General features: G+C 33.3%; 3 protein-coding genes across 3 annotated transcripts; all 3 read left to right on the top strand.

Moving 5' to 3' along the window:
- The first annotated feature begins 2921 nt into the window (after positions 1-2921).
- LOC129949536 (endoplasmic reticulum transmembrane helix translocase) lies at positions 2922-7776 on the top strand. Its single transcript, XM_056061057.1, has 7 exons — positions 2922-3329; positions 3400-4066; positions 4244-5196; positions 5292-6550; positions 6627-6759; positions 7093-7236; positions 7299-7776. The coding sequence occupies exons 1-7, from the start codon at positions 3063-3065 to the stop codon at positions 7416-7418; spliced, it is 3543 nt and encodes a 1180-aa protein (XP_055917032.1). The 5' UTR covers positions 2922-3062; the 3' UTR covers positions 7419-7776.
- Positions 7777-13595: 5819 nt separating this feature from the next.
- Positions 13596-15138, top strand: LOC129951403 (gustatory and pheromone receptor 32a). Its single transcript, XM_056063528.1, has 4 exons — positions 13596-14668; positions 14731-14793; positions 14856-14945; positions 15001-15138. Exons 1-4 carry the CDS (start codon positions 13688-13690, stop codon positions 15124-15126), a joined length of 1260 nt encoding a protein of 419 aa, XP_055919503.1. The 5' UTR covers positions 13596-13687; the 3' UTR covers positions 15127-15138.
- A 1090-nt stretch (positions 15139-16228) lies between these two features.
- Positions 16229-17865, top strand: LOC129950286 (transcription factor E2F2). Its single transcript, XM_056062181.1, has 5 exons — positions 16229-16506; positions 16741-16850; positions 16915-17164; positions 17220-17517; positions 17583-17865. Exons 1-5 carry the CDS (start codon positions 16402-16404, stop codon positions 17684-17686), a joined length of 867 nt encoding a protein of 288 aa, XP_055918156.1. The 5' UTR covers positions 16229-16401; the 3' UTR covers positions 17687-17865.
- The last annotated feature ends 411 nt before the right edge of the window (positions 17866-18276 follow it).

Below are 18276 nucleotides of genomic sequence, written 5' to 3'. Positions count from 1 at the left end.
AGCAGACAAACATGTCCAATGGGATTCCATTTTCTTTAGACCATTTGGTCTCAAAGTTTTTAACCGTCACCCTCAGTGAGGGCACCAACTTTACAATCTCCGACTGAATCTCTGACGGAGAGAACTCACTTGAAATGCCTTTTAAAATTAAATTGTATTTTTTTTGCTCCTTAGGAGTGAAAGAGAAAGCTTCTATTTCAGTTTTTCGAAATTCATTCAATAAGTAACTATGGAGATTTACATCTTTTACAAAAATTTTAAGTTTGCCAAAACCTCTAGTCTCAAATTTAACATTTTCAGAATTAAAATTAGACTTACTTATAAAATGGAGAAGATCCTTCGATGATACTCCTTTAGCAAAAATTGGGGGACACCAGTTCTTTTCCTCCACAGGTACTGAAGCTTTGATGTTTTTTGGTTGATTGATGATTAACGAGTCTGCTGTCTGCTGTACGGCTGAAGGGTTATCATTAGCGTCTTCATTAGCGTCTTCATAATACTCCGGATCCAGCAATATAAAGCGGTTACTATTATTTTTTTCATTGGCAACTTTTTTTGCGTTGTTAACTGATGAGTATTGGCGTCTTTTTCGTGCCAAAATATTAGTGAATGTATCTTTACTATTCACAAGAATGCTTCTTAGAGTAGAAACTGTATCTACATCTGTTGCTGCAGACGATCCGTCCGCTGCATTAGTATTTGTAGTAACGGCACTACCGATTACTACGCTGTTTTCAGGAAGTAGAACCTTGTCATCGAAATGACTGGCTCTCTCACTTGCACCAATAACTGACGCGCTTGCGTCTGTCTCCATTTCATTTTCAGAGGTTGGAAATGCGCTTGATGGCGAAGCGCCAGCAATTGGCATCGACCACCATTCTAAATTTGTTAGAATCTGTTTTTTATCTTCACTATTTAATAATGATGAGGGTAAACTCGTAATTTTTTTGTTTTTTAAACACTTTGATAAAGTTTTGTCAGGGGGAACACTATATGGAGGTTTGCCCGCCTCCATGGTCAGATTTTCCAATTTCACTTTTTGTTTGTTGTTCACTTTAAAAGAGCTGCTACTAAACACGTCCTTCTTCTACAAGAGTCAAATCGAGAGTCCTCTCGGTAACTCTGTTAAAAAAAGCAGTCTGACGGCTGAAATGCGATCAAACCTGCAGTCATTTTATTTCTGTTGCGTCTCTGCAGGAAAATGTCAGAACAAGATGAGTAGGTAAAATAATTGAGTATTTATTAATTTTTTGGTAAAAAATTAAATGATTTGTTATTAATAAGTTGAAATATAATATTTATACTTCGTAGAAATGAATGAATGAATTTGCTGCATTCAAAACATTTGAAATAAGTCCTTATAAATTATTTTTATTTGACATTTTGAAAGAATTTTGTTACACACTAAAACATTAAAACTCGCGTAACTCAACGAAATATCTTAATTATTTCTGTCATACTTTTTTATAGGCGCCTACTTTGATGCCATTTATGAACTGGTTTTTGATATTGAATATCTACAGCATTATTACAGTTGTTTTTCTGTTCATAAATGCATTGCAGGAATTTTGTCTTCATGGCTTGTGCAGCTAGTTGCATTTTTGAACTCACGCATATTCACCTCTCAGTTCAATTTTTCGATAAGTTTGAGCTGGTGTTAAGGTCACCCTTTATACCCCTTCTTATTTTTAATTCCTTTTCTTCTCTACTCCAACAACATTAATAAGGATATAATCGCTAGCACTATTAAATGTGTGACCACACCCACTTTCCCCAATATTTTAACATTTAAAAGAAAAAATAATGCAATAATCAAAAACATACAATTTTAAGATCAACAGGGCATATTTTTATGATGAAATGCTCACGGAAATATTGAGTAATACTCTCCTTGAAAAAAAAAAATTAGATTTGCCTTGTAAAAACGGTCTGTCGAAGTCAAAAAATTTGTATTAATTCTGTTTCGTTCGTGAAAAGTCGGTAAGTGAATCCATGTAAGTAGCGTAATTTGCTGATGATACTTGCGGTGGTTTCATTTGCTGAAAGTAGAAAGTTTGACTATTTTTTTAAGGAATATTATTTTTGATTTTTCAAATTTAACTGATGCCTATTTTGCAAAAAACAGTTCAACCACCACCATAGAGGAAATATATTATATTATAATATATTTCCTATATGACCACCACGTTGCTTGAGTAAAACATCTTGCATATGTGCTACGAACTGCGAACTGTGATGTTCGTATATTTTGACTTTTCTTTCGCATGAGCTTTATTTCTATTCGCAGACAGCGACGAATTGTCAATTTATAAGCACCTTTTTCAATAAAGAAAACAAGAGCGGTATAATTTTGAGGTTAAGTTGAGCGCAAAAAATGTATTCGTTGCAGTGTAGAGTTTGACAGTTTGTAGCAACCACACTACAATTCGTTACTACCAAATTGTTTTTTACAAAATTGTCATGTTTTAGAGAATAAAATGCAAATTGTATTATCCTTACATAGGTGTCAATTGGTTTCTTATAAATTAAATGTGTTTTTGTTTGAAATTGACTTTTTGAAATGTTTAAAATAACGTTTGTTCGTCCATACGTTCATTCGTTTTTCCCTTTTATCTGCAAGGCCCTTAACCACCATTGAACCACGACTACACATTTATGTTCAGTTAAATATTGGACCGCAATTATATAATGTTTTTATTTATTTAAACTAAGTTCAGTTGTTGTTCAAGACTCGTAATGTTAAAAAAGTGAACTTAATGAACGCCACTAAAAATTGTGTCATATAAACTCAGATTCAACTGACGATTACAACCAAAATAAACAATCCGAAAACACTACTGACTCCCGAACGAGCCTACTTCTTATGTCAGAAAGAAGGGTAAACAAAAAACAAACCTATAAATGAACACGTCACATATGTCAAGACGAAAAAAAATCTCGGGCCACAAAATTCTTTTGGGACTTTAGGAGGATAGCTTCGCTTGGAATTTTTTGGGAAATGTTTAATTAAATTTAAAAGAACCAATTTAAAATTAATTTGAAATAGAAATAAATTAATTAAAATGGTGTCCCAAAAGGCAACATACCTCGATGACTTGGTCCAAACCGTATCCTTACACGTAATAAATCCAGTTTACTTAAGCGGTGTTGTCTTTCCATTCCTTGCAATTTACATTACTTTCTTTTACCTCTGGATTTACGTGTACGGAGTCGATGAATACTATGAGGCCGGTCTTATTACCTTTGCTGTCCTGGTATTCTCACATATTCTGGCGTTCCTTTGCTGTTTTTGGAGCGTTCATGTGTTGACATTTTTGAATTTCCGAAAAGTGAGTGTGGTTGCACGTCATCAATTAATTGCAATTCATTAATATTTTATATCTTTGCTACAAATTATAGGTTAAATGTCCACGTTCGGGAGTTGTGGCCAAAGTGGTCCCCACTCCAAACAATGGCTCATCCGAAATGGTACGCATCCAAGAGACAATCATGAACGAGACCACCAAAGAGTCTGTCTATTGGTTTTCATTCCAAAAAACCAAATACGTATGGGACGATGAGAAGGCAATCTTCAAATCTGTTCAATATCCAGTGAATAAGCTTTTGAAAGAGTATGCAGGTTCTCGAGGATTTGAAAATGACGCTGCTATTCGATTGGCTGAAAAGACATATGGAGCCAATCAAATGGAAATGGTCATTCCAGAGTTTCATCAGTTGTTCATTGAACGTGCAACTGCTCCGTTTTTTGTCTTTCAAGTTGTTTCGGTTGGATTATGGTGCCTGGATGAGTACTGGTACTTTTCGGTGTTTACCCTGTTTATGTTGATTGTCTTCGAGTGGACTTTGGTACAACAGCAGTTGAGGAGTATGTCGGAAATTCGTAAAATGGGAAACAAACCGTATTTGATTTATGTGTTGAGAAATAACAAATGGCGTCAGGTTGTTTCGGATCAACTGGTGCCTGGTGATGTGGTGTCGTTGACTCGATCTCAAAATGATAACATTGTGCCGTGCGACTTGGTTATGTTGCGTGGGGCATGTATTGTGGACGAAAGTATGCTTACAGGTAAGTTCTAACACTATTCAAAGGATATTTATTAGAAGCTTTGTAAAAGGATGTCCAAATATTTTGTATTTGTGATGTAGGTACTTGATAATTATTCCATATGGCATACTCTAAGAACTATCCTGAAAGAATGAAATAAATATTAATTTATTTAAATCGTTTCTTCTTTCTTTTAAGGTGAATCGGTTCCTCAGATGAAAGAATCTTTAGAAGCTGTTCAAGATCTAAACCGAGAACTTGATCCCGAAGGTGAAGGAAAATTATTCACCCTATTCGGGGGAACCAAAATAGTCCAGCATACACCTCCTACAAAAGATGGTACTCGTGCTCCAGATAATGGCTGCATTGGATGCGTCATCCGTAACGGCTTCAACACTTCTCAGGGAAAACTTTTGCGGACCATTTTGTTTGGCGTTAAACGCGTCACCGAAAACAGCTGGGAAACCTTTGCATTTATAGTATTCTTAATGATTTTCGCCATAGCTGCTGCCTGCTATGTCTGGATGAAGGGAACCGAAGATCCCGAACGCAATCGTTACAAATTATTCCTCGAGTGCACTTTAATTTTAACTTCTATCATACCTCCTGATCTGCCTATAGAACTTACTCTTGCTGTTAATAACTCACTTATGCAACTTTCTAAGTTGTATATATTCTGTACAGAACCATTTAGGATTCCATTTGCTGGAAAAGTACAAATTTGCTGTTTTGATAAGACTGGCACTCTAACGAGTGATAATTTAATGGTCGAGGGTGTAGCTGGACTTGATAATAATTCGGGAATTGTGCCAATCTTTAGTGCAGGCGATGCTACCGTCAACGTTATAGCTGCTTGCCATTCGCTTAGTCAAATGGATGATGGTTTAGTTGGTGATCCGTTGGAGAAAGCAATGCTCACAGCTATTGATTGGGTCTTGACGAAGAATGAAGTTGTTGTCCCCAAGAGGGGTAAATTGAAGCCACTCAAAATCTACCAAAGATTCCATTTCTCATCTGCTCTTAAGAGAATGTCAGTTCTTGCTGGTCATCTTATGCCCTCTTCAAGTGATGTTTCATACATTGGAACTGTAAAGGGAGCTCCTGAAGTCATAATGACCATGTTGAAAAATGTTCCAGAAAATTATAAAAAGGTTAGTATCAATTTGGTGTACAAAAAGAAGAACTAGCACGAATTATACTTTCTTACCTTCTTTTAAAATAATCAATTGTTGTTCTTTTGCGATAGACTTACATTGAATATTCTCGCAGTGGAGCACGTGTTCTTGCTTTGGGCATCAAAGAGTTGGGATGTTTGGACGGTGCTGCTGTGCGTGAAATCAAACGAGAGGATGTTGAATGCGACCTTACATTTGCCGGCTTCGTCATAGTTTCCTGCCCAATGAAACCTGATTCTAAGATTGTCATCAAAGAACTTATACAATCATCTCATAAAGTTGTTATGATAACTGGTGATAATCCCCTTACAGCTTGTCATGTGGCCAAGGAATTGCGATTCACCAGAAAGCAACTTCTAGTACTGACACCATCCGATGATAACAAATGGCAATGGCTATCAATTGACGAACAAATCAAACGCTCCATCGAAGACAATTACAAACAGGTTTTGAAAGAATTTGATTTGTGTATAACTGGCGAAGGTCTTGCATACCTGAACGAGAACGAACACAATTATATGCTTAACATCCTGCCATACATAACTGTGTGCGCGCGCTTCGCCCCTAAACAAAAGGAATTCATTGTGACAACTTTAAAGCAGCAGGGATACTATACACTTATGTGCGGAGACGGAACCAACGATGTAGGTGCACTGAAACATGCCCATGTTGGTGTTTCATTGCTCAGTAATATGCCAGTGGTTAAGTCAAAGAAAACCAGAGTAGAAACAGTAGAAAATGTAGGTACTGCTGTACCCACACACCAAAATTCTAGAGGTCCAAGGCAACACAATGCTGCCATCCAAGAAAGACAAAATCTTACCCCTCGAGAGCGGGCACTTTTGCGTCATAGAGAAAATCTCAGCGCAACTCAGGAGAATCTTCAACGTGTTCTGAGGGAAGTCGAAGAAGAGACGGTGCAAGTCGTCAAACTGGGAGATGCCAGTATTGCAGCACCTTTCACAAGTAAATCATGTTCGATTTCATGTGTAAATAACATCATAAAGCAGGGACGTTGCACATTAGTCACAACTTTACAAATGTTCAAGATTCTCGCTTTGAATGCCCTAATCTCGGCGTATTGTCAATCTGTGCTGTATATTGATGGGGTGAAGTTCAGTGATACCCAGGCGACATTGCAGGGTTTCTTCATAGCTGCCTGCTTTTTATTCATAACGCGGTCCAAACCTTTGAAGACTCTTTCAAAAACAGCACCTTTACCTAATATTTTTAACTTTTATACGGTTTCGACAATTCTATTGCAATTTGCTGTTCATTTTACTGCCTTATACTATTTAACAATGGAAGCTACAGCTAGAGCTCCACCAAGGTGAGAATACCAATTTAAAGTTTTTGGGTTTAATTTTTGTTTAATGTTAAAAAAATGTATTTGCTTTTCGTTTCAGAGAAGGAAAACTTAAATTGGATATTGATTTGGATCCAGAAGAAAAAAAAGAATTTGTACCAAATATTATCAACAGTACGGTGTATATAATTTGTTTAGCTCTTCAAGTTTCAACTTTCGCAGTTAACTACAAGGTGAGATATTTTAAATATTACAGAGGGTACTAGAAAGGAGGCAGACAAAAACAATATAGCCTAACAACGCCACATTTATCAGCACTTTTCCGTATGGCTGATTGATTTTAGGCAATCAAAACCAATAGAAAGTATTTTTTGTACTCTATGGCTCAAAGACTGCATACAATTTATATATAAATATATAGAAGTATAATTATTTCTTTTATTGGCAACAAAATTTTGTATACTCCCACATTAATGCAGAAAGTTTCAAGAGTGGATGTATATTTTGTTAAAACTTTCATCCTCATGTAAAATCTATGGTTTTTAACATAAAACTTTATTTTTCAGGGTCACCCCTTTATGGAAAGTCTACGAGAGAACCGTCTACTGATGACTTCAATCCTAATGTCAGCTGCCCTGGTGGTGCTGTTGGCTTTAGGTCTTTCTGCTGATCTTACTTATACATTCGAAATAATCGATTTCCCCGACGATGTAAGTTAAAACAATATCTTAAATATTAACAAAATTAATTCACTTCATTTGTTTTGTTACAGTTCCGAAGGATATTAATTTTCGTGCTAATTGCTGATACAGTATCAGCGTATGCTGTTGACAGAATATGTTCATTCCTATTCGGAGAAACTCGACGAAAATCTAAACTACTAAGTTTTTAAGTTTTGTGTTTGTTTGTTTTTTTTTCTCTCAATTTTTCTAGCCTGCTTTTTTCACTTAAGATAATTAATTAATATAAATCAATTTAAAAACAAATATTTTTTTTACAAATCTTTTATAGATGAGAGATTAACTTTAAATCAATTGAAGTAATTAAATTTCTTTTGTGTTTTGTCTTAAAAAATAAATTTAACGGTAATTTATGTGGCGGTTAAATAGATATAAAAAAAACACTTAAAATACATCAGTGTAAAATATTTATTAAAAAAATATTTATGGATTAAGATTTATTTTAAGGTTTTTGATGAAAATGGATAATGAATCAGAATACGCATTGAATTAAACACTTAAAATAAGTGAGTTTTTTATCTTTCTTATTTTTTGCAGAAGGGGGATTTAGTCCGATCTATAGCCAGTATTTGTGAAAGAGGATTTATTGGTGATTTAATTGTAGTAACAAATTCAAAAGTCTGTCAGTTTTAATTTGTTGCCATTAATTAAAAATAATTTATTTGGAATATTCCCTTTCTTCAAATACAAGGAATATGAACTATGCACGACCGTTTGTTTTGTAAATTAATTGTGTCAATTAAAAAATTCGATCTCAACAATGTGAAGACAAGAGTAGAATAGATATAAGAAATGTAAGTTATATAAAACGACTGTCAAATTTGAATTGTTTAAAGCGGCGAGCAGCGAGCAACATCTCACGTGTAAAATACGCTCGGAAGAAAACGTGTCCGATTAATAGAACTTCAACATTGTTTGCATGATTTTGAATAAATTCGACCCTCTACATTGCATCAACTGTAAATCCATTAGTCTTCTTAATAGCCCACAATATATTTTTTGTCGTACAACTGCATCAATATCAGTGTGCTTTTAGACCAGTCAACCATAGACCAAATATTAAAGTGAGAGCTGATCATCATAAAAAGCCACCATAACTTTGAAAACCAACAAATCAAGAGGCTTGTGTTAAATCGCTGATTGTTTGAACTTAGGAGGCAACTAAAGAATCTCAGGTGGAACAACATCACCACGTGTCAGGTCACAAAAAAACTTCTGGCCAACACTAGATTTAAAGCGATCAAGGTGCTTACTATTTTAAAGCAGATCGCATATAAGCTCGATAATAGGTGTCATAACCGGACACTGTAATAGGAAAGCACACCTCGCGGCTAGACTTATTTTCAAATGACTTTTGCAGAAGCTGTATGGACGAGGAAGAGGAGGAAACAGTTCTTCACCTTCTCTGTACATGCCCTGATCTAGCTCAAAAACGCAAGGATTACCTACAGCTATTTTAACCTAACCCAACCTAAAGGATCACTGTATACGAAACTTTCTATTCCCGTCGAGGTGTCTGGTTCATAGACACAAAAGTGGTTAAGAATGCTTCAAGATGTAACGAAAGAAAAAATTCTGTGTTTACTTTTTTGGTCCCGTCTGCATGTGACGTGTGTGAAGGAGAAACCTAATCCTCGACAACATTTTTTTTTTCATTTCGGAGTTGTTATGACTCTGATTACGTGATACAACTTCTTAAAATCAACAACTTATGAAGGTGGCCACAATGGATGAAGGTGCTATACTCTCGAATATTCCTTTCGTATGTAAATGATACAAGGTTGGTCCTAAGCAACTTCTTTGAGGTATACCAGTTTTTTTTTCTTTCCTTCCGAGTAGTTTTGGTCAAAGCCGATTCGTAAAAAAAGGTTTCAGTATTCCGCACTCCCAAATGCCAAAGTCTTACACAACATCTAAGAATATAGGATATAGCCGAAGATTATTATTTGTGTGTGTTCAAGTGGCTTTTCCAACATCTTATTGGTTAATACCAAGGTTATTTCCCTATAAACTTACATATTGCTAAAAGCAATTTCACTTAGGAAATTAACAAATGGGTATCCGTTTTGTAGATATACATCAATTTGCATTGTAATAGAAAAACATACCACTTTTTAAAGGTTGTCAACGGAATCATTAATCTCACGAAGAGTATAATTAATAAAAGTCCTTGATAAGCTTAAAAAGTTGCAGTGGATGACTTGTTGTTAGTTATAGTTTGCTCGATAGACAATATAGAAATACATTGCTGAAAATTCTTAGGCTTTCCATATTCTAATATGTATTCCATATAAGAAGTTTATAGAAAGGATTACAAACATTTATTTATCATTCTAACATTATAAGGATTCCATTTTTATATTAATGTAAATACACAAAAATTTAAAAAAAATCAAAAACTAATTCTAAAACTTACAGTGAATTAATTCAAATATTGGGTACCTATTGTATTTTATGGTATAATATCTAAATTATGGGTTGCCGAAAGAAATTCATGTCAGAATGTTTTCCTCCGGGAACCCTCCTAATCGATTAAAAATATTTAAAGGCATTGGAAATATTTTTATAATTTTACTTCCATTTTCCATTGTCCAAAAACACTACCTAGGCAAGCTACAATTAACATTTAATCATAGAGTTTATGTTTCAGTTGAATGAAAAAGAATGATCAACTGTCATTTTGATAGAAGTAGACTTTACTTAACAGCTGGGGAGATATGTATTGATTAACTTTCCATTAAAGTTATTTTATGGCAATTTTTTGACAGCTGGCGAATCATAGTCAGAAACTTGCCTTACTTTAAAGTCCCTTATGGCGTCTGAACTCTGCTTCCAAATTTGCCTAAATTATGCTTCCAAATTTGTCAAAAACAAGATTGCCGTTGATTCCAATTTTTAAAAAGCGAATTTTGTCTAATAAAGCTTTTTTAGATTCTGGTTTTTGGAGTGATGATAAACTCAAGTGTATGTTAAGATCCCTTTACCAGAGAGAAAAAAACTAAACGAGAGAACCAACTTCGACGGTTGCTCTCTTTTTGCCTACAAGCTGCGATTTGCACATAAACTTGCATATGTATTAACTCCATATAAAAAAAATGTGGGGAACGAATACTTATGTAAGAAGATGTGCATACTTCCCACATTAAAAAAAATGACGTCCACCTTCGAAAAATGGCGGATGCCATGCTGTTTAGAGGTGTTCAAAGAAAATTCAAAATTGTGGATGAACAATTTTTTGGTATTCTCATTGTGTTACTTTGGGAGTAATATCATTCGAATATGAAGTGAAATTAATTACTCTTGTTAGGTGCCAGAACAATAAAGATTAAGAAACAATTCTAAATTATGCATTTAGACAAATATTAGTTAGTTATTTGAAGCCAGTTTTAATCATTAAGTAAGTAAAATTGATTAGGTGGTGCAACGGTCCAATGAGAATCAGCACTACAACTATTATTTGTTTTATTATTAGCTGCGTTTATGCGTATCATTTTCGCTCAGACCGTTGAAAAATGCAAAAAAACTCAGATTTGTTTCAATTTTCAGATTTCATCGACTTAATTTTGGCTGCGAGAGTTGCTGGAACATTGACAACGCCAGTTAAGGAATGTAAACATGGATCATTAAAATAAAACAACGCAGAAACATTGTAAACATTTTTATATACTCATCTCTTTTTTACATTCCTATTGTATTTGTGTGTACTCGTTGTTTGTTTTCTTTACGTTACCGACATTTCCAAAATGCTGAAGATAAGTGATTTAAGTAGAGACTAAATAAAAAATCGTGAACTTTTGTTGCCAATTTTCATCGCATAAGATTTGTGAATTGGCGATAAGCTATGCTTTCCACTAAGCTAGTGTGCTGTTAAAGGCTTAACTACATATGTAAGCCGAAAAGTACTATTGTACAAAAGTAAAAGCATTTGTATTCTCGCTAGGTCAGTGGTTTTGTGAAGAGAATATACAAATTTGTTCTTCAACCAAAATTTAAGTCTTAAGCATCATTTTTATATGTTTTCCAGTTCTATTATTTATTTATATCTTATCTTTCAGTTATATAGCGACAAGGAAAAATCTGTGAGGGAAAGTTCTAACTACAGTTTTTCTGAAATTGCATTGTGGGTTATTCATAGATGTTTACTAAACTTTTTAGGCTATTCATAAATAAATGCAAATCTAAGTTAAGGGCTAAACCTGAATAACTATAAATATAGAAAATGCTGTGTTCAAGTAATTATTATCGCAGCCAAATTTCATAATTAATTTTTTTGATGACAAATAAATGTTACGTTAACACTAAGTTCCAGAAAATATCGGTAAACTGTAGACCTTTATTATTTCCACCTATTATAATTAATTCGATGTAAAATAATTCAATGCAGTATATTTTAGATAAAACAGCAGTTAAGTTATTAGTTAAGGTATTACTATTGAAATAAACATAACATACATTTATAAAAAACATATACTTGTTTATAACAAATAAAGTCTAGTCTAAAAAACCTTAACCTTGTTATAAACTCTTTCTGAACACATCTTTTCTGGTTTTGGTTGTTAATGCCATCTATCTGTAGCTCAAAGAAAGAGAAAAGAAAAACAAATTCACCACAATCTACCGTTTTAACGTTTTACCGTAAGTTATTGACAAACGAAAATTGTTTGCTAGAATTAATTTGTGAAAACCAGAGAGAGAAAGAAATATCAAATGCCTCTATTCTCTCTGCTCTTTGAGGTGAAAACATGTATACACCGATACGAATTCAACACGCTATAAAAAATGAGTTTAAGAGGTTTCAAAGGGACGGAGACGAGGAAATTTGGCTCTCTCGATTAGTTTTTTCTCTCTGCCTTTACATCCACAACAACTGACATGTTTAGTATATGCTTTATGGGTTGGTGGAATAATTTTGATTAGTAGGAACTTGTTTAAAAAACATGCTGTTCAGAACAATACAGTCAAGGGTGACTGCTATAGAGCCATTTCTACTCAGGCTTGATTATGAGGTTCGCGGCGGATCGTTTTCAATTCGACCTTTCAAATTCGACTCGCGTCCTATTTCCTTATTAACGAATTGGCAGCGAAGCGAAAATAGTTCTTCCTATATTGCAGTGATTTGACACTTTTGGTTTGACTTTTCTTAATGTATTCCAGTGATTTGACAGCTTTTTAATTGAATTTGTGAAATTTGCGGTGAGTTATTCAAAATTTTATGTTTTATTGCGGATTGTGGATAAATTATAAGAAAATTAAAATAAAGCCAACTCACATTTTTATATAATTACAATCAAGAAAGAATCAATGAAGTTGAACAGTGAATAATAATAAACACTCTTTCGCCTGTGAATCCGCCAAAAAACTGTCGGATTTCAACTCTCCAACAAACATTATGACATTTCAAATTCACCTTCGAATTCGTTAATTGGTCGAATTCAAAATGAAGAAGGCGTAAGCGAAAGCAATAATTAAAAAATGGCAAGATCGCTAGCAAAACGATTCGCCTCGAATCCTATAATCAGGCCCCTGTCCTTTTTTATTCATCTATTGAACAACCATGATTTGCAGAAGCTGTGGTTTTAAAAAGACAGTACAAAATGTCACGCAGTTCCACAATTTATTTATTGAAGAGACGTTACTGTGTAGTTTCACTTTATGGACCCGTGATTTGGCCTTAAAGCTCGTCGATTTAATGCCTCTTGACTATTTTCTGTTTTGATATGCAAGGTCGTTAAAGTTTACGCGCTAAAGGTTAAACGCCAAACTCTCGACCACATATTTTGGAAAAATATACGTAAATGGCTGTCATATGCCAGAAATCATATGTTACCTAAAATTATAACGCTAGATTATCTTTGGAATAGACATAAATTAAATTATTTCATTGTAAATTTCTATACCTAATAAAAACACCCTTTATTACCTATTAGATTTAAATTTAACTACCAATTATTTCGGTTGATTCCTTCTTCAAATAAGGGACTTCACTTCCATATATTAGATATTGTCTGTGCGCAGGAAAATAATATCATGTATTTACTAAGTTAATACGAGAGTCTATCCTGATGGACAGCTCGATAAAATGGGAGTAGTTATTGTCAGTTTGATATGAAAATGAGTATATGCAACAGGTTTCGCATAAACATAAACATTATACTATTGGTTTGGTACTCTAGCTACTTGACGAAAAGAGTTTCATTTATCAAATTAACTAATGGATTTCGCGTTCCGGGTAATAATTTAGATTCTCTCTTGAGATATCCAATCTAATTAAATTATTCGAAACAGATACACGTAGTTAGCAGCACAGTCTTTATTTTTATGTTACCAGACCTGTCAATACAATATTTAGTCTTTCAGAATTAATGGAACCTCTGGGTAATAAAGTCGAGTTAACAACTTTTGTTAAAGAACTAATAGGAAAATGTATATTGAAGAAGTTAAGAGAAGTCAAAACAAGCTTGCACTTCGAAAGAATTCATCAAATTTCCTGAGGGAATTGAATATGCAACTGACAATTCTAAAGGCAGTTGGACTATTTCCAATTGTCAAACAGATCAGTGATTATGAAATCGAAGGTCCATCTCACCAGAACAACATATATTCGACGATTATCCGGGGCATTATACATAGCTTGACCATCTTCAACTTGTACAGCATGTTCCAACGGCATTCGGTTGAGGGATTCTCAACGGAACGGGAAACGGATAACATCAATCAGTACATTGAGATAATAATCACCATCACCACCTACACCGGAACCATCATCCTATGCTCGAGACATTCCAATGACTTTCTGAATATTCTAAGGGACATCCTTAAGATCGATTCCAGCATCGAGCAAAGATATCAAGTTAAAGTTCAAAATCATTGCAAATTTGCTCAAATCACAGTTTTGGGAATTTTTGCAGTTCAATTATTTTTGATAAGTTTAAAATTCACAAGCGGAGATTTTACGAGTTCGATTCAGTATTTGTTTTTCTTATTCTATGCTTTTCAAAATTGTATTTGTTCGATGTTTATGATACTTCTTTCGGCATTGCTTCAGGTTGTTTCGCAGCGATTTGATTTTGTCAATGCGATTCTGGAGAAATTCTCCTACAACATGATCGAAATGAAGATAGAGCAACGATTGTTTGAAGAGGATGTTACATTTGTGTTTCGATTGCACAATAGACTTTTGATAATCTTTAAGCTGTTGAATGAGTCGTGTAGTTTGATGGTTGCCTTATTTATGGGTTATGCTTTTTATAGCATAACAACAAAGACGTATAATATTTTTGTGGAATTTACAACTTACGAGGTGGTGTCATGGGTTTTTCTGTTGGACTGCTTTGCTTGGCTGGCTGTGAATACGACTCTTTTGGCAATATTAGCGAATATTTGCGGGCAAGCTACAAGGAAGGTATGTTTTTATCTTGTTTTTTGTATGGAATTTGTTGAAACAAAGATAATATAATTCCGCAGGCTAACACATTACAACAAGTGGTAGCAAAGATCTATGGAAGAAACAAGGACTCTCAAACCATTGTGAGCTTATTTTTAACTCTAGACTTAAAGCGAGATAAATTAACTTTGCATTTTAATTTCAGATTGATAAATTTTTAACCAAGAGTATAAGACAGGAAGTAGAGTTTACAGCGTATGGATTTTTTGTTGTTGATAATTCTACACTTTTTAATGTATACTCTTGAATATATTTTGTATTTATTTTTATTAAAAGAATTTTTATTTAAGATATTTTCGGCAGTTACAACATATCTAGTTATTTTGATTCAGTTTAAAGAACTTGAAGAGACAAAAGTAGAGACTCCTACTACCATCAGGGTGCCCATACCCAGTAACCGAACTACAGCGCAGTAAACACAGAAAGTATTTTTGTAAATTTCACTTATTTTTGTAAAATATATGCTTTTAATTTTAATAATTTTGAAGGTATTTTTAAACTAATTATTGTATAAAATCCTGAAGTTCTGATTTTAATAAAATTGGTCTAATACTTATTCAATGATTTTGAACTCTGGTACCGAAATTGAGCAAGACATGGGGAAAACGCGAAACCTAAAGGACATTTTTGTTCATACTATTTTAAGGCCACTAATTTAATTTTAATGTAAGCCTAACATTGCGTTTAACTAGCGTTGCTAACACACCCTCACTTTGTGTGCAAAGACAATTTTTCCAAAAAAAGAGTGACTTACCTAAAAACTAATTTGAACCATCTTTCAAAAAACATTTTTGAAGGGAGGTATATGGTTGAAATTTAACAGCTTTGCTTTTGAAGAAATTAATTCATTCCAAGTGTTATTAACTTTAACATTATTGTAATGAGATATTTTGCTTTTATTTAATTTGTATGGTATAAAATAGCCCTACTTATTTTTTGAATCTTCATAGTAGAATCAAAAATTTAAAAATACCACATTTTAAAAATACACATAATATTATGTTTTTTTTGCGCCGAGAATTATTAACTTAATTTTAACTAACAATAGTAACAATATGTACATTTCAATACCAACAAAAATAAACAAACTACGAATACTCCTGCAATTTATTTAAAATTACATATATTGTATATAAGTTATAGATTAACCAAACTCTCTTAATCTTATTTTAAAACTCTTTAATAAATTAAAGCCACCAACATCCGTTTATTCGTTATGGTTTAAAATTTCAAACAAACAAACGCAGTAATCATTACTTCCGCCTTCATTCGTTACTTTACAAAATCGATATTTTTTGATATTATATCGATTCAGAATTTGAAATGCTTTCGATTATTTATTTGGTATGGTTGTTGTATCTGATATTTGTTCTGCTACAATTGTTCTATAATTCATGTCACATCCAATACAACAATCACATAATGACCACAGCGTCATCTGCACTCTCATAAGAAAGAATTGAATAGCAGCCATATTAACCAGGTTCACCAACAAACGCCATCAAGAAAAAAAATTAAAACAAATTATCAATAACAAAAATATGTCACAAATGGCGGCACGATTGAAAAAATAATTTTATAAATATTCTCTTATTTATTTTATGGATCCTAGTTAAATTTTGATAAATTATTATATAAATTTAAAGTAAAACTAAAATCGAACAAAGTTCCAAAACAGAACAGAAAACAAAATGCACAACAGAAATAACCATCGTTCTGAAAGTTCTCTTGTCAATTTGACCAAAATGTTTGTTCATTTATTAAAGAATTCTGATGGTCAATTGGATTTAAAACAAGTAAATAAAAATAATCATAAATATTTTATATATTTTAAACTAAAAACCCTTAACAAAGTTAAATGAATTTAAACGAATTGTAAACAAATTTTCAAAAGTAGCGCCAGATTATTACGTGATTGTGTTGTGGTCTTTCTCTGTCTTTTTGCATTTTCATTCTTGAGTGCAATAATTTTTTTTGGTTTAACTTGTGTTCTGTCAATTTTTGTTATGATTTTTGATTTCTTTTTCAAGGCAGCCAAATTGCTAGATGTCCAAAAAAGACGCATCTACGATATAACAAATGTTCTGGAGGGTATTGGTTTAATTGAGAAAACTGGCCATTGTTGTATTGTCAATTGGAAGTAAGTTTTTGGTCTTCCTTGAAAATTTTCAAATTTACGGAATTCATGTTTATTTTGATTTTAGAGGAAATATTAATGATGGCCATGGTGAAGCCCAAACAAACACATATTCTGAAGATGAATTGAAAGTGTTCGAAGAGAATCTTGACAGGGATATAGAACTGGCCAAGATGAACTTGCGTCTCATAACAAGCAATCAATCAAATCAATCATTTGCCTATGTAACTCGTGATGATCTCTTGAGTGCTTTTGGCGATGAAAATGCATTAATAACTGCCACCAATATTGAAGAGGCCGAAGTTAAAAGAACAAATGTAAGTCATACAAATATTGATAACGTAAGTAGGTGCGTAATTTGGAACATTCTAGGATACTCTACACATAAAGTTAGAGACAGGAAGCACAATTGATGTTCGTCTAGTCACAGATGAAGGTAGTTGTTTGATGGAAGACAATAACCTTTCCTCGGAGGAATCCCTTCGAACAGCCGAAACTTTAGACTTTGACGATGATGATGATGTTGATGTTGATGATGATGAAGTTTTGAAAAATGATCCAGACGATTGCGATGGATATCATGATGATGCCATAACTGCCCAAATCATTTTCAAGAATTTCAAGGAAGGATATTCGTTGAAGAGATTCTATCCAGATGATCCGAATTTAAGTGAGGTTTTTTTGTTGTTATTTGTTTTCTTTAGTTAATTTTGTTCTCTGTTTTCATCTTTCTAGCAAATACTCCATTTATGCATCTTAATCCTCCAAAAATTGATTACAATTTTGTTATGGGTTGCAATGAGGGTTTGTGTGATCTCTTTGACATTCAGATTGTGTAAGATAATGCTGATTGTTCCAAGTCCAACCAAGTGCAAATACAAATTTTGGAATTTTTTGTTTGATATTTATGAAAACATTAGTAGTCATTTTGTAGAAATTTAACCATTTATTATGAATTTTTAATATATAATGTAATTTATTTTAATATATAGTAGATCATACTTTTAGAAACAATGAAGTCGTTTTTGTTGATTTTTAACTTTTCATATAGGTACGTTCTTTGAATTACATTCTTGTCCTTGTGAATCTAATTTAACTCTAATGCCATTTCTCCATCAGTCCATTTTCTATTAGGGAATCATAAACATCACAAAGAACTTAGTGTCTAAAAAACTTTCTTTTCAAATGGCACTTTACCGAGGAGACTAAACAGCTTTCAGTTTTAGCATCCCAGATAATTTTGTTGAGAGATCACATATTTGGGGTCTTCAGAAACACAGCTATACAAATTTTATCTTATTACAGCTCGCACAGTCAGTCCGAACAATGTTCAAAATGGCTAATTTGAAAACAGTTTTTATGAAAAGAATTAATCTCAAAGAATTTGGCAATTCCTCGCAAGAGGAAAACACCGTGGGTAGACACGAAT

This window comes from Eupeodes corollae, chromosome 3 (assembly GCF_945859685.1).
Source record: "Eupeodes corollae chromosome 3, idEupCoro1.1, whole genome shotgun sequence".
NCBI lineage: Eukaryota > Metazoa > Arthropoda > Insecta > Diptera > Syrphidae > Eupeodes > Eupeodes corollae.
This window is presented reverse-complemented; position numbering and strand designations above follow the sequence as displayed.

Coding starts and splice junctions, on each gene's coding strand:
- LOC129949536 (XM_056061057.1), top strand. CDS start 3,063: ATGGTGTCCCAAAAGGCAACATACCTCGATGACTTGGTCCAAACCGTA. Junction 4,067..4,243: donor GGACGAAAGTATGCTTACAG/GTAAGTTCTAAC, acceptor CTTTCTTTTAAG/GTGAATCGGTTCCTCAGATG. Junction 5,197..5,291: donor TTCCAGAAAATTATAAAAAG/GTTAGTATCAAT, acceptor CTTTTGCGATAG/ACTTACATTGAATATTCTCG.
- LOC129951403 (XM_056063528.1), top strand. CDS start 13,688: ATGTATATTGAAGAAGTTAAGAGAAGTCAAAACAAGCTTGCACTTCGA. Junction 14,794..14,855: donor ACAAGGACTCTCAAACCATT/GTGAGCTTATTT, acceptor TTTTAATTTCAG/ATTGATAAATTTTTAACCAA. Junction 14,946..15,000: donor ATAATTCTACACTTTTTAAT/GTATACTCTTGA, acceptor TTTTTATTTAAG/ATATTTTCGGCAGTTACAAC.
- LOC129950286 (XM_056062181.1), top strand. CDS start 16,402: ATGCACAACAGAAATAACCATCGTTCTGAAAGTTCTCTTGTCAATTTG. Junction 16,851..16,914: donor TGTTGTATTGTCAATTGGAA/GTAAGTTTTTGG, acceptor TTTTGATTTTAG/AGGAAATATTAATGATGGCC. Junction 17,518..17,582: donor TCCAGATGATCCGAATTTAA/GTGAGGTTTTTT, acceptor TCATCTTTCTAG/CAAATACTCCATTTATGCAT.